General features: G+C 42.1%; 1 protein-coding gene across 1 annotated transcript in view; it reads left to right on the forward strand.

Moving 5' to 3' along the window:
* Positions 1 to 14127, forward strand: part of wnt9a (wingless-type MMTV integration site family, member 9A) — a 73047-nt gene that overhangs the window by 16930 nt on the left and 41990 nt on the right. Inside the window, exon 2 of the mRNA XM_048596421.1 lies at positions 10651 to 10910. Within this exon, the coding sequence (XP_048452378.1) occupies positions 10651 to 10910 (260 nt within the window). The remainder of the gene's footprint in view (positions 1 to 10650; positions 10911 to 14127) is intronic.

Consider the following 14127-nt stretch of genomic DNA (forward strand, 5'->3'; position numbering starts at 1 on the left):
CAGCATCCAGAAAAATGGTCCTAGAGGAATCTGACTGAGGAAGTTTGGGACTCTGTCTTTGTCTTTATCTGGAAATAAAAGTTTTTGAACCGTTCACTTGTGGTTAGTGTTTAAGACGTCTAACTTGTTGTAAATTCCTGTCCATGTATCTCTTATCTATTCAAGAACTGTATATTGGTCAGATTGACGATCCCTTTTCCTTCTGCATTGTGCTAACAGCTTTGTTGCTTTTTATAACACTGCAGTGCAATGATCAAGCTGATCACAAGAGGGTGCTACTCAGCTCATGCCTTCTAAATATTATGCCTGGCAAAGAGGGTGGAGCTTGGTCATTCATGTTCCCTGGCTGCATGTAAACTGCTCCAAGTTTTTAAATTGTGTAACCAAGGAGGAAGTGGACGCTAAAGGACAAAAAAATGCAGATGCTGGTAATCTGCAATGAAAGTACTGGAGAAACTCAACAGCTCAGGCAGCTTCTGTGGCGAGACAATGTTTCAAGTCCAATATGATTTCTTCAGCATCCAACATCACACTAATAAGCCCTTCAGTCTGTTTCGTCTTTCTCCTTGCATTTCACTCTCCTGGTTTTTTCCCCCCTTTATCATTGCTGTCTGTCTGATTATGTCACAATATCTCCGAGTATCTCTTTCCATGTGCAATGATCCCTGTTTCTATCCTGATCTTTCTCTACAGACTGAATTCCATTCAGCCACTTCTTTTCATCCCATATCCATCAGTCCCTCTGTCTGCCTTCAGATCATATTGTACATTTTATTTCCGGACCAATAGCCACTTGTCGCTTGAACCAACTTGTACTGCCTCTTCAGTATCTTTCCACCTAAAATAGTCAAATGTTAATTAACCCACTCTTTGCCTTGCCATTTCATCTTTACTACTTGTTTTAAGCTTCTGCTCAAGAACGATTTGTAAACTTGCCAAAGTGGCAAATTGTCAGTTTTAGTTTCCTTGATTTTAAAAATCAGGTCATTACAAAGGTACTGAAAATAAAACTTCTTCACAATTTATACCTTGAATCATCATGGACTACTTTCAAGGAGTGCGGTCTTGCTGGATAAGATCAGGTGACCATAACCAAGTCCCCTACATGAGGTCTTGCTAACACTTTCTACAGCAACAGTGGTCATCTTTTGTCTTCTGTTCCTAACTTACCAGAACCAATCTCTCTTCAGAGACACAATGCTGATGTATGGAATGGAATCTTACAGGGGTTGGAGTAATATGAGCTATGGCGAGATTTACAGTAGAATCTCAGAAATCTATCAAACCCTATCTCCATTGACTCATATCGTTATGATTTTAAGTGGTGAGATGAGTTTCTGGTTAGGCAGAGGAGTTACAAATTAAGGGCATTGCAGCTTATTAATGCAGCATGTTCATAATTCAACTTGTCATGCCAAACAAGCTAGACATCAAGAAATTGCATGTGGAAATTAGAGTGGCTACCTGGTGACTTCTGCTTGCTACTTTCTGTCCAAAGGGCTGACCATGTTGGACACTGGCACCAGTACCTCACATTTCATAGACATTGGGTCTAACATGCACCAGTCTAAGAAACGTCATGGCACACTTCCAGTCCACTGACCATACACTTCTGCGCTTTATGGACCAAGCTGTGTATCAGGCCTATTTGCTTACTGTTAGGACTTAGTCACTTTGACCCTAACTGGATGCTCGAGCATCCCTGCCCTGCATTGCTTTATCTTGCAATTTCCCTCCCCACCAAAAAAACACAGGCTTGCCACTTTGTGCAGATACAAAGCCAGGGATGTTGTCAGCAAGCCACAGTCAGGTCAAGAGAGATGGCCTTTGTTTAGGGAATCCTGGCATAGTAAGTTAATGGCAGCCTCCAATACCAATCCAGGGGTTCTGAAACAGTTAGTTACTTGGAGCTGTCAGTCAGGATGTTTCCCATATGAAGGAAAAAGAACTGAATGTTAAGCAAAGGCTGCTGAACTGTGTAGCAACTTTTGATCAGGTTGCATGGGCTCCTGTCAAAGCCTGTAATAGTCTGGCATGAAGAGGACATCCTACCTGCACAGTGCCCTGAACAATAGGATCTCCACTGTGCAGTGGAGCACCATTGCCTGGGTGAACAAATAGCTGTGCTCAAATCTGTAAAATCCAATGAGGTGATGCGTTGTTCTGGGAACAGTGTGTGGTAAGATGAGACTAGAATTCGGCACGTGGAATCTTATGGAGTAGGATAGATAGTTAATGAGGTGAGTTTGGTAAGATGTAGTGAGACATCACTGGGCCTCACAGATTTCCAGTGAACACGATGCAACTTGCACTCAAAGATTCTGTCCACGTTTTTCTCCACTGCAGCAGTATGATGGGGCATTGCAGACATTTATTCTTATAACTAATAATTCCTATTTCTTTATGTATGATTACACCAAACCACTTCTAATTTCTTGACCCTGGTCGGATGGGTTCTAGAGTGTTGACAAGGTCAGTGCCTGAATGCACCACGTTCCAACAAAGATACATTGAATCACTCTAAAACCCACCATGCATGGAATAATTTCTCCATTGATAGAGCACAAAGAGTTAAGTGAAATCGGACTGGAAAAATGCTTCAGTAAAGCAGCTGTAACTATAATGCTTCCTTATAAAAATAAAATGAGATGGGCCTGTGCCAACCTGCAATGAGGAGAGCTGTCAAAAATGGTCTATTGCATTCAACTAAGCCAGTAATGTCATAAGGTAATGATGTCATCAGGGCTGATTCTGAAGGGGAAATGGGCTTGGTTGGAGTATCTTTGGGACTCCTCTGGAGACTGGAAGGCAGTACATGTTAGAATGTTGGCCTTTCACCTCCTTGATCTGGATCCAAATCCAGCCTAGACTGATGGGATGGAAAATCCATGCGGGTTAAAACAGTTTTCAGTCCTCTTCTTGACCTAGGTTCAAATTTATGACACTTAAGGGATAAAGAGATCTCCTTCCCTCCCTCTGTCTGTCTCTGGTTTTCTAGCTGTTTGCTGATCTCTGCTTGTCTCCATTTCCTTTTTTTTGAGAAAAGCTTAATCTTCTTCCTGCGTGCATGGTTGGTTGTGATTGGGAGTGGTGTTGGTGTGCCTGAGGGTGAGGGGTGCCCAGAGCAGTATGCACAAATTGAACTGCAAGGTCTGGGAGCAATTACACGCTCATAACAGGGAGAAACTCTTCTGGGTCCCTGATTTCTCTGCCTACAGCCTTCAACTCCAGTGGACCCTTGAGCTGTTCTAGAAAGGCCATGCTAAGATACTGGCATGTCCACAACAGTGGGGTGGAGGTGGGAAGGAGTCAGCCTGGCACCAACAACATGTGAGCAACCATTTAAAATTGTCTATTATAAATAGGCCCCTTTAGTCTGCAAACATTCCTCCTTGCAGTAGGTAGCCAAGCTTCCAGACCCAAGTCCCAGCTATCCTTCTGAATCCCCTGCCTCCATTCCTGCCACACAGTAGCTAGTTGGATGGAGCTGTTCTCTATCTCCTATATTCTGTCTGTGCAGAATTTCTATATGATTTCTCTTTTTCCATCTCTCTGCCTTTTTATCTTCAACAATCTGAATTATAGTCATACAGCATGGAAGCAGGCCCTTTAGTTCAACCAGTCCATGCTGACCATGTTCCCAAACTAAACTAGCTCCACCTGCCTGCACTTGGCCCATTTCCCTCAACTTTTCCTATCCATGAGCTTATCCAAATGTTTTCTAAATGTTACAACTGTACCTGCATCTGCCACTTTCTCTGGCAGTTCATTCCCTGCATAAACACTGTTTTAGAAAAAAGTTGTCCCTCATGTCCCTTTCTTATTTAAATCTTTCTCCTCTCATCTTTAATATTCCCCCTAGTTTTGAACTCCCCACCTTTGCCATTAGCCTTCATGATTTTATAAACCTCAAGGTCACCCATCAACCACCTACACTCCAGCAAAAGTCCCAGTCTTTTTTAATAACTCAAACCCTCCATTCCCAGCAACATCCTGGTAAATCTTTTGAGAACCCTCTGTAATTTAACAATATCCTTCCAATAACAGGGCAACCAGAACTGTGCACAGTACCCCAGAAGAGGCCTATTAATAACTGCTTCAGGAAGTGAAGTCACATGCTTAGTTGTAGGTTTATGACACGGGGTTGCTGAAGTTGGTGGGGAAGGGTTATTGTTGGGGTAGGATAGGCAAGACTAGAATTGCTAATGATATCACTGAAGTCATTTAATATTTTAAATGTTCTTGAAACCATAAATAATACTGAAAACTGAGGTCAACAGCACTGAAATACATAAGGCTGATTTTTTTTTTTGGCTGAGCCTGAGTTGTCATGGTCTTAAGCAACAGTGTGGAGCTAGAGGAGAAACACTGTTGTCTCTGACTCCAGCATCTGCAGTTCTTGCTATCTCCGAAGGCTTTCTTAATTTTTTTTAGCCATGAGGCCTAGTGAGTTCTGCCCATGTCTTGTGTCAGGGGGATATTAGTACCCCACTTTGTGGGGAGGGATCTAGAGGTTCTGCTGGATAAAGTGACACAAGCAGGACTTCCACTGCCCCAGGACCATGCCGAACTGGTCTGAGTTTGCCACCCAAGTTAGTCAGTGGCCTTCTAACAGCCCGCATGTGTACCACCACTTCATCTCTGATACCTCCCACTTAATCTGTATCTGCTACAGTTCCCACCTCCCACCAAAGCTCCTGCTCTATCGCTGTTTTTTATTGTCTGCAATATCTCTTGCTGGCTCCAACTCCAACCCCCTGACAGCATCGACCCTGCATATCCTCTGCTGCCTACTGTCTCTCCTACAACTCTGTACCTGCACCAACCGTAAAAGCTGTGCCACCACTTTCCTCTGTCTGAGGAAAACTGGCCATAATAGGGCAGAGACTCCTGAGTCTGTCATTCAGCTCCTTACCCTTTTGAGGAAGAATCCTGATTATGACCACACCCAGCATGGCCTGGACTGGTATCAAAGTCTTACTTTGCTGGGAAACTAGGCAAAGGCTATCCTCCTCGACTGATAGCCATTGACCACTGCCAAGCTTCCTGGTGTTGTCTGTACTAGACAGCAAGGCAAAATTGGAGTTCTATGAGCCTTGTATTTCTGTCAAAGAAGGGTGAAGTGCAAAAGAGTAAGGCAAAACAGAAGTCCAGTGAGCAGAGCCTGGAGATACAGCCTGGTTCCATCTGAACTGAATGCTTGTCCCGGAGTGCAGTGTCCTTGCTACAGCATTACAATGATTACCAGTGCGGTATTAAATCGTAACATTATCCTGAAAGTGGATCAAGCATGTGCCATGAGTGTTCTTGGAGGCTGGGAAATGTTCAACACAGTGCATGGGGCCAATGCCAATGGAGTGTTGGTGCCTTGTGTCCAAGACGAAGGTCCTTGAGAGCATTTGGTGAGCCAAACCTGCCAGGGCTTCCTCAATTTTTTTTTCCTTTGACATCATCTATCTTTAGTAAGATGGAAGTCTGAATAGTAATGAGTTGGTGTGGTACTAACAATGCATTTACCAATCAATGACCATCAGGTGACATCTCAGGTGCCTAGCAAGAATCTCATAACCATTTATAAAGTGCCTAAATGATGGAGCGACATGATCTCAATTTGGAAATGAGCCTTACTACACCTTGTTGTCCAATTCTGCCACACATCTTGCCAAAAGCCCCACAACACAGACATTCTTCCATATTTTTTAAACTCAAAATACTGTACTTCTGGAAATTTGGGTCGTACTGGATATATCCTGTCTTTTTTTGTTTAGGGTCAAATATTAGTAAATGTAGTACCTCTTCTTTGTCTACAACACAAGAGATTCCTGTTGTTGTTATGCTGCTCATATGTGAGAAGCTTAGGATGGTGTTGCGCTGATGCTTCTGTAGCTAAAGCAGTGTTGTAGCTTTAGGTGCACGCACCCACCCAAGACTTCCTCCTACCCAGCCCCATGATCAAGCACCAAGTGCTTTTGATGAGGAGACCCTCCCTGGGAATTAGTAAGCAAACAATGGGGTTCGCTTATTGTGCTCCTGTTTGCTTCCTGCTGAGTTTATATTAGCAGTGGCAGGAAAAGTCTTTGTGTATATATAAGGGCCTCAACTTGCTTTGGAATGGAAAGGCCAACCACAAGGCTTGCAGCCATAGTCTTAATTGGGATGGAGGTGGGAAATACCAGTGTCCAACCATTGCTGTCCCTGACTAAGGGCATTCTGTCTGCCAGCAAACCTGTCTCAAAGCGGGTGCAAAATTCCACTCCAGTCACAACTTAATATGGGGCCCAATCCCAATTTGGCTTTCAGATTATCTGGCAGATGATTGGGCTAGCCATTTGGCTAAGATGCTCTATAGTGGTAATTCAGGTTTGCACCCATTACAGGATAACTTCTGGTCCAATGCAAAGCTACTTAATGGGTGACAGCACTCCACTCAGCTCCTGACATTAGGTGCCTGAGTGCAATTTTGCATATAACCCTGAGGAAAAGTGAGTGTGGACAGAACCCCTACAGGGGTAGGGGTGAGAAATTCTCCATCTGTTTTCAGTACAGTGGAGACGATGCATACAGACATTCAATTATCTTTATTTCCCCCTTGTGGTTTCTGCCAAATTTTGTCCCTCAAAGTGAATGGGAATCAGAATTTTCCTGAAATTCCAGGTGAAAACTTTTTTGCACTTTGCATATGTTGGAGAGTCATCTCAAAGACAGGTGATTTGGGCTAGCCCTGCACCTTTATAATTCACTTCTTGGTCTTCCTTTCTACCCTTCTGCTTTAGTGCTCCGTTCTAAGATGTCTTTCATCAAGAAGGGCTGTGCTGTGGAAACCTAAGCTGTTGTCGTGGATTCCACTTGGCAACTGCTCACTGCTACATGTTTCAGATCAGCAGCTCCTCATGTTGGGAAGGCACAAAAGTGTCCATCACTCTGATACAGAAATCGCAGTAGTGTTCTCAAGAATAAGATATTTGTTTAGGTATTTAAGAACTTTGGATTTAAACCTTTTGGTTTAGCCAGCCTTTTCTATTAAGTGCAGGATGTACACTTTAAGTCAACTCCTCTAGTCGTACACTTAGTTTGATTAGGTAATCTTTCTCCTCTTTTTGCAACTTTGTTTTTCTATCCAACTTCTGTTTTACAAAGCACTAATTAAACTGGGTAAAAGGTCACTGTACTATGTGAATGGGATGACCTATCGCATCCAGAGATATTACCAAGTAATCATGAAATGGCAATAATTCATAGAATCCCTACAGGATGGAAGCAAGCCTTTGGCCTATCAAGTCCACACTGATCCTCCAAGCATGCCACTCAGACCTACCATCCCCGTAAACCTGCATTTCCCATGTCTAATCCACCTAGCCTGCACACTACAGGAAATTTAGTATAGCCAATCTACCCAACCTGCACACCTTTGGACTGTGGGAAGGAAACCAGAGCAATGGAGGAAAACTCATGCAAACTCCACACAGCTGCCTGAGGCTGGAACTGAACCTAGGCCCTTGGCTCTGAGGCAGCAGTGCTAACCACTGAGCCACCATGCAGCCCCAATTTATTCCCATTTCTCCTGCTGTGAGTACTTTGAGTATGGAGTATGATATTGGCACTGCCATGGACCATTTTATTGTTGTCTAACTATTCAATCACCTGATTTCAAATGATTGGTTCCAACACTTTGTATCTGAAATGAAAAGTAATCCATTTTGTAGCACTAACTTCCATATCTTAACAAATAGAACCTTTTACCCATCTCGCCTAAGTCATTGTTGGTATTTGTGTATGAGTAATGAATGAGATTCCAAACTTGCTTTTAATTGTGTTTCAAAGATATTTTCCATGACCTCTGGGAAGCATTATTGAAAATATTGGCATAAACTAGGAAGAACTCTTGGAAAGAGAATAAAAGATGAATCCTGGGATATCCCAGATGGTTTTACAGCCAATGAATTACTTTTTGAAGTGTAGCTACTATGTATGAAACAAAGCCACCATTTGCCAGCAACAAGGTCCTACAAGCAGCAATGGGATAATGGCTAGACAATCTCCTTTTTGTGATGTTAATTGATAGTCTTAGCTAGGACACTAACACGAACATCACTGTTCTTTGAAATAGTGCTAAGGGCAACTTTCCTTTGACAGATGGCAGCTCCAAAAGCCCAATGTGCTCCCAGTGCTGTGCAAGAGAATTAAGATTGGAATACTGTTCAATTCTCCAGAAAAGAACTCACGCTTGGACTTTGCCACTTTTTTCTAAAATTTAGGTTGGTGCAAATACTCAGCTGCAGTAAGGCTGCAAGCTGACTTTGCAAAGTACTTCTCAACCAAGTAATGTCCTATATGAAGTGGCTGTCCCTCTACTGTTGCAGTCAGCTTATTTCCCTTCCTTTCAGTGAAGGCTTTGGTATATTTTTCACTCCTGAACCATTTGAGTGTCAGTTGTCTAATCAAACATGAAAGATGTCTGTCTAGATGGATTGTGGCCTCAGCTGGACTTCACATTTCTAGAAATGAACATCAACAGGAGGAAATCTGAATAATTCTCTCCTAGTCTTCCACATTAAAAAAACAATGAATAATCCTAGCTTACTCCTCAAATGAAGAATGGACTTTCAGAATTTGGCTTTCTCTATTTCAAGTTGGAGGTATGGCTGTGAACTCCTGAGATAAATGGTTTGAGGTTCTGCCACCTTCTGACTTTCTTTGACTCTTATCATCTAACTGAAACGTGTAAAGCTGCTGTAAGAGTGTAACCATGTGCTAGTCACTTCTATGTGGACTATGTCAATCACCTGGCGTTACTTAATTGGAAGTCCATGGAACCTTTGACAAAATTGTTTCTTTGGGGATTTTTACAGATCATCCCCTAAAAATCTCTGGTAGAAATTCCTTGCCAGATTGGAAACTCCACTTGTTTTGCATTTTGGAGTCCTGAACTTTAGTTCACACTCATTCTGCAGACCACAAGGTTGAATTGTGTTGAACAGCACTTGAGCAAATTAGGAGCAGAAGTAAGCTACTTGGCCCCTCACCTGCTTCACGATTTCAAAGTATGATTGCTAATGCCATAGATTTTTCATGAGCAACAGCATAAATTAGGGACAGTGGTGGAAATACAGAAGCTGCTGGAAACGCTCATGAGATCTGACAGCATCTGTGAAGAAACGCCAGAGTTAATGTTTTCCCAATTTACAGCATCCATGGTTCTTTCAGATTTTGTTTAGCATGAAAAGTTATCTACTTGTGCCTTTTTAAATATTCAAGGACTCTGTTTCCGCTGCCTTTTTGAGGATGACACGTCCATCAGAAATGATCATGATCACCCCCCACTGACTTTGTGATCTGCCTTCCATGTGACTTACAATAGCCCATAATTAGTGTGTGTATAGTGACCAATTCCGTATTTCTCAAGCACCTCACTATTCAAAAACAGGCAGTACTTCTTGAAGGCCTGTTACGGTTACCATATGCAAAATTGGCGTCCATTGTGGAACAGCAGAGTCCCACTAACTATCTATCAGGGGAGTTGGTTTTCACGATAACTAAATGCAAGTTATTTCTCCATGTCTTGACCATAGAACTCTGTCTTGACTTCATAACTGTTTGGATCAGTCATTTTTCACTTTTTTAAAAAGTTGATGTCACTGCCAGCTGCTTGGTACCAAGCTCTCAAGAGTTGGCTAGAGGCAAGTGGTTCTGCAGCTGACAACTTTGGCTAACACGAAGGAACTATAGAGAGTTGATAGATAGTAAAGCACAGAGTTTAAAGTTTCCATGACACCGCATTGGCTATTCCACAACAGTTTGTAACCAATGAAATGTGTTTGAGGTGCTCTCACCCTCTTGTGTAGACGAAAGCAGCAGCCATTTTTACACCTGGCAAGATCCCAAAGACAGCAATGAGATGAATTGCCATTTCTGTCTAATGGCAGCCGCTGATGTTGACTGGAGCAACTCCCTAACATTAGAGTTGTGGCAACAGAAACGTCAACATAAATTACCAGGTACCCAGCTGAGCAGACAGTCAGACAGAGCCTTACTTTAATACTTGACCCAGAAAACAAATTTTCTCATTTGTTCTTGTATTGTGGACATGGACAATGATACCTTCTCCAGGCCAGTAAATGCTGGCAATGGCCAGCTTTCTTGATCCTCTGGTATTGGTTTGTTGAATGATACAACATTGCAATAGAGCATAACATATAAATTTGTGGTCATGACTAGTAGAAAGCAGTGCAAAGCTGTAACCTATTATGGCTCAAGAGCTAGTGCTCTTCTCTCCAATATATTGAGTAAAGATGGGCAAATAGAGTTGGAGTGCAGACTAACCATGCTCTAACTGAAAAGGCAGAGATCAATGATTATAACCTTCTCCTATTACTTATTTTCCTACTAATCCTTGTAGAATGTAATGTGAGCTTCAAACCAGATCTAATGCATTCCTTACACAACCTGGGAGTGTTTTGATGAAACAAAGTTGAGGGGATTGATTATTTAGACCACACTATACTAGACCTGCAGTATGCTAAATTGCATGTCTGAGGAATGTTGATGTGGATTATGTTCAAATTCTTCTGAGGAAAACCTGCCTTTCCTCCAGTTTCAACACTCATGGCTTTTTTGTTTTCCTTTTTTCCCTCTTTCTCCTTTCCTTCACAGTTTAACTGGTAATGAACCACTCACCATCTTGCCTCTGACTCAAGAAACAGGACAGCCACACGGGAAGGCCCACTTCAAGGTCTGTGACCGTCTGAAGCTGGAGCGGAAACAACGGCGAATGTGCCGTCGGGACCCTGGAGTGGCAGAGACCCTCATGGAAGCAATCAGTATGAGTGCCCTTGAGTGTCAGTACCAGTTCAGGTTTGAGAGGTGGAACTGCACCCTGGAGGGACGGTACAGGACAAGCCTTCTGAGGAGAGGTCAGTTGGAGCTCTTTCTGTACTGTTCATTTCTTAATATCTTGTGTCTCCTTCACTGTATAATTGCTGTACAATGAACATATGTTGAAATAAGCAGGGAGAAGGATGTTGACATGCCAACATTGGCTCAAGCAATGACCTAATCCCCAGTGGACAGTTTTCTGTTTAAATGTAACAGATTCAAAACAGTGTTGCAAAATGTAGGGCTGAATTTTATTGACAAACATGTATTTTTGGCCTCTAACTCATTCTTTGCCATTTAGACTGAAGCTAGGAAATGTGTAGGACTAAATCCATTCCGAGGAGGCTGTTGGGAGAGTTTTAAACATGATATTGCTATTCTTCCCTTTTTTATTCCATTATAACTCTGCTGTCATCTGTCAAATGACACTTTATCAATTGCATTAGGACATGTATATACAATATATTACCAGTCCTTCAAACTCCAGTTATTTAAAATGATTTGCCTTCAAGTCTGTTCTGCCTTTTCTTTTTTGACCTGCACTTTCCAAAGTGAATATTAACTTAATCCTGAATCATCATTTCTAGAAGCTTCAGTAATAAAAACAAATTCCTGGAAAAACTCATCCGGTTTGGTAGCATCTGGAGAGAAATCCAAGTTAATCTTTCAGGACTGGACCCAGAACACAAACTCTGATTTCTCTCCACTGATGCTGCCAGGCTGAGTTTTTCCAGCAATTTCTGTTTTTATTTCTAGAAGCCTACCTGTCAATGGTGAGGAGACTGATTTTTGTAGTTGCTGGGTTTATCTGTTCACCCATTCTTGAATAAGTGTAATGTTTGTGTTTTTCCAGTACTCTGACACCACTCCTGAGTCTAAAAGACTGAAAACTTGTTGTCAGTGCCTTCACAATTTAATAACCTTGGATACATCCCAACTGATCCAGGCTTCTGATACAGACTAAGCATTGATAACCTATCCAATAGCTCTTCAATCCATTTGAAACCCTCCTGAGTCTCTAAGCAACTTCTCACCATGCACTGGACAGCATCTGTTCCCACCTGAATGCAACAAGTAAATGCAAACTGCTCATCCAATCTGTTTGAAAGCCTCAAAACAGTGCCCAAGCACTAAGTGTGATTCTGCTATTGGGCAATAATTACTGAATAATCAGGACTGTGCTATGGAATTAGAGGAAACTAATTTAATATTATCAGTCAAACTTGCAAGTATTTTATTAGCATGTGCTAGAAGATACAAATATTCACAACCAGACCCTGTTGTGTAGGAAAGAGTTTCTGCATAACTTAATGAAAAACTTAAATGACAATCTCTGCAGCATTCCCATAGTAAGGTCCTGACTAGTCAGTCTACCCATCTTATCGAAGCCTAGAGTTGACAATTTTTTTTTGTTCCTCAGCTATAGTCAAATGTATTTTCTCTTTTACCCCTCTGACACATCCTTCTCTCCAGCCAATCAAGTTCTCTTTAATCAATACTGCCACTACTCTAATTTTCCTATCTTTCTTGAAGACTTTGTACCCAGGAATACTTAATATCCAGTGCTATCCCTCTATGAGCCACGTTTCTGTTATAGTTGCATCATATTTCCGTATTGTAATCTTCACCTTAAACTTGGCAATCTTATTTATCACATTCTTTGCATCCACATGTACAGGAATCCAGGTTTAGACTTTACTAACCCTTCCTCACTCTGATAACTCCAGTCACCTAATGACCCACTTCCTTCTGCACAACAATCTCGTCTGTCAGTATCCTGTGCACCTTGATCTTCCTTTTTTGGATATTTGTCTCCTTGTTCCCATACCCCTACTAAGTTGCATTAGACCCTCCCCAGTAGCAATATCAAATGGCCCACAAGGAAATCGGTCCCAGTTTTGTGTGCAACCTGTCTAGCCTAGGTCCCACTTCTGCCAGAGCCAGTCCCAATATTCCATGAATCTAAAGCACTTCCTTCTGTTTTATTTACCTGCTCATACATGAGCTTGCATGTGTAACCAAGTAATCCAACGAATTACTACTTTAAGGCCTGCATGTTGGTTTTTTCTTGCCTAACTCCCAGAATTCTGACTGACCACATCCATCTTTCTTCCTATTCCTTTTTGTACAAAGGTGGAACAATGACTATACTCCACCCGAGCTGCCATGATCTCACTGAATGTTGGAACAGGCTTGAGGGGTAGAATGGCCTAAGCATGTTGCTATGGTTTCAAGTTGAAACCCAACTGATCAACTTTGCCCTTTCCCAGTTGACCTCCACCATTGTCACCCCTTCCACTGGCAGCCCCACACTGATCAATACCCCTGCCAGTGCCCTGTTTGACCTTCCTAACATTGTGTAACCTTCACTGATATGCTCCCCACCCAATTGTTAATTCAGATTGTCAATCACCTTACCTTGAGGTGTCCAATTGATCAGTGACATGCTGTGGAGTTAAACTCCGTGTTGGGGAATCTCTAACGCCAAGAATTCTCTTCCTCCTCCCCCCACCCCCCCCCCGTGCTTGAACCTGGAAACTTGTCATAACAAAATGTTTGTCTTCACATTTCTCTCTTTTATACAGGCCAGGCGACAAGCTGGAACTCTTTAAAGTTGTTGTTCGGTCTTTTTTTTTTTTTTTGTAAAAAGACTGGAATATGCTTGGAGGGTCAGGCTGTCCTGCAACTAAAGTACTATGTAAGATCATTTTTAATTGTTTTGGTGTCAAATTGGCTCAGTGACTGAATGCTATCTCCATTTTTTAAAAAAAATCTCAAATGGATGAACTAGACAGCTTGTTCTGTTTTAATCAGCACTTTTCCCCACCATTTCTATAAGCCAGTTTCCCTCCCTAGTTGAACAATAAAACAGCAATGGGGTTGTTGATTGATTAATTATGACAATCTCTATCAATTAATCTCCAACAGACTCTGACATGACAGGAAGGAAACCTCCAGTGGTGGAAAGCTGAGAATCATGGGTCAATCATTTGCTCCTCCTAGGCTTATGTACTTGGCATGGGTCATGTCTGTAATGACTCACGTACTGTAATCCAGACTGGGATTCTTAACCCATCACACTTTTATTTGCATGAACCAATGCTAACTACTTCCACCATAGAACATAGAACATTACAGGCCCTTCGGCCCTCGATGTTGCGCCGACCTGTGAAACCAATCTGAAGCCCATCTAACCTAAACTATTCCATTATCATCCATATGTTTATCCAATGACCATTTAAATGCCCTTAAAGT

The sequence above is a fragment of the Rhincodon typus genome, chromosome 4, assembly GCF_021869965.1.
Source record: "Rhincodon typus isolate 14 chromosome 4, sRhiTyp1.1, whole genome shotgun sequence".
In the NCBI taxonomy this organism is placed as follows: Eukaryota; Metazoa; Chordata; class Chondrichthyes; order Orectolobiformes; family Rhincodontidae; genus Rhincodon; species Rhincodon typus.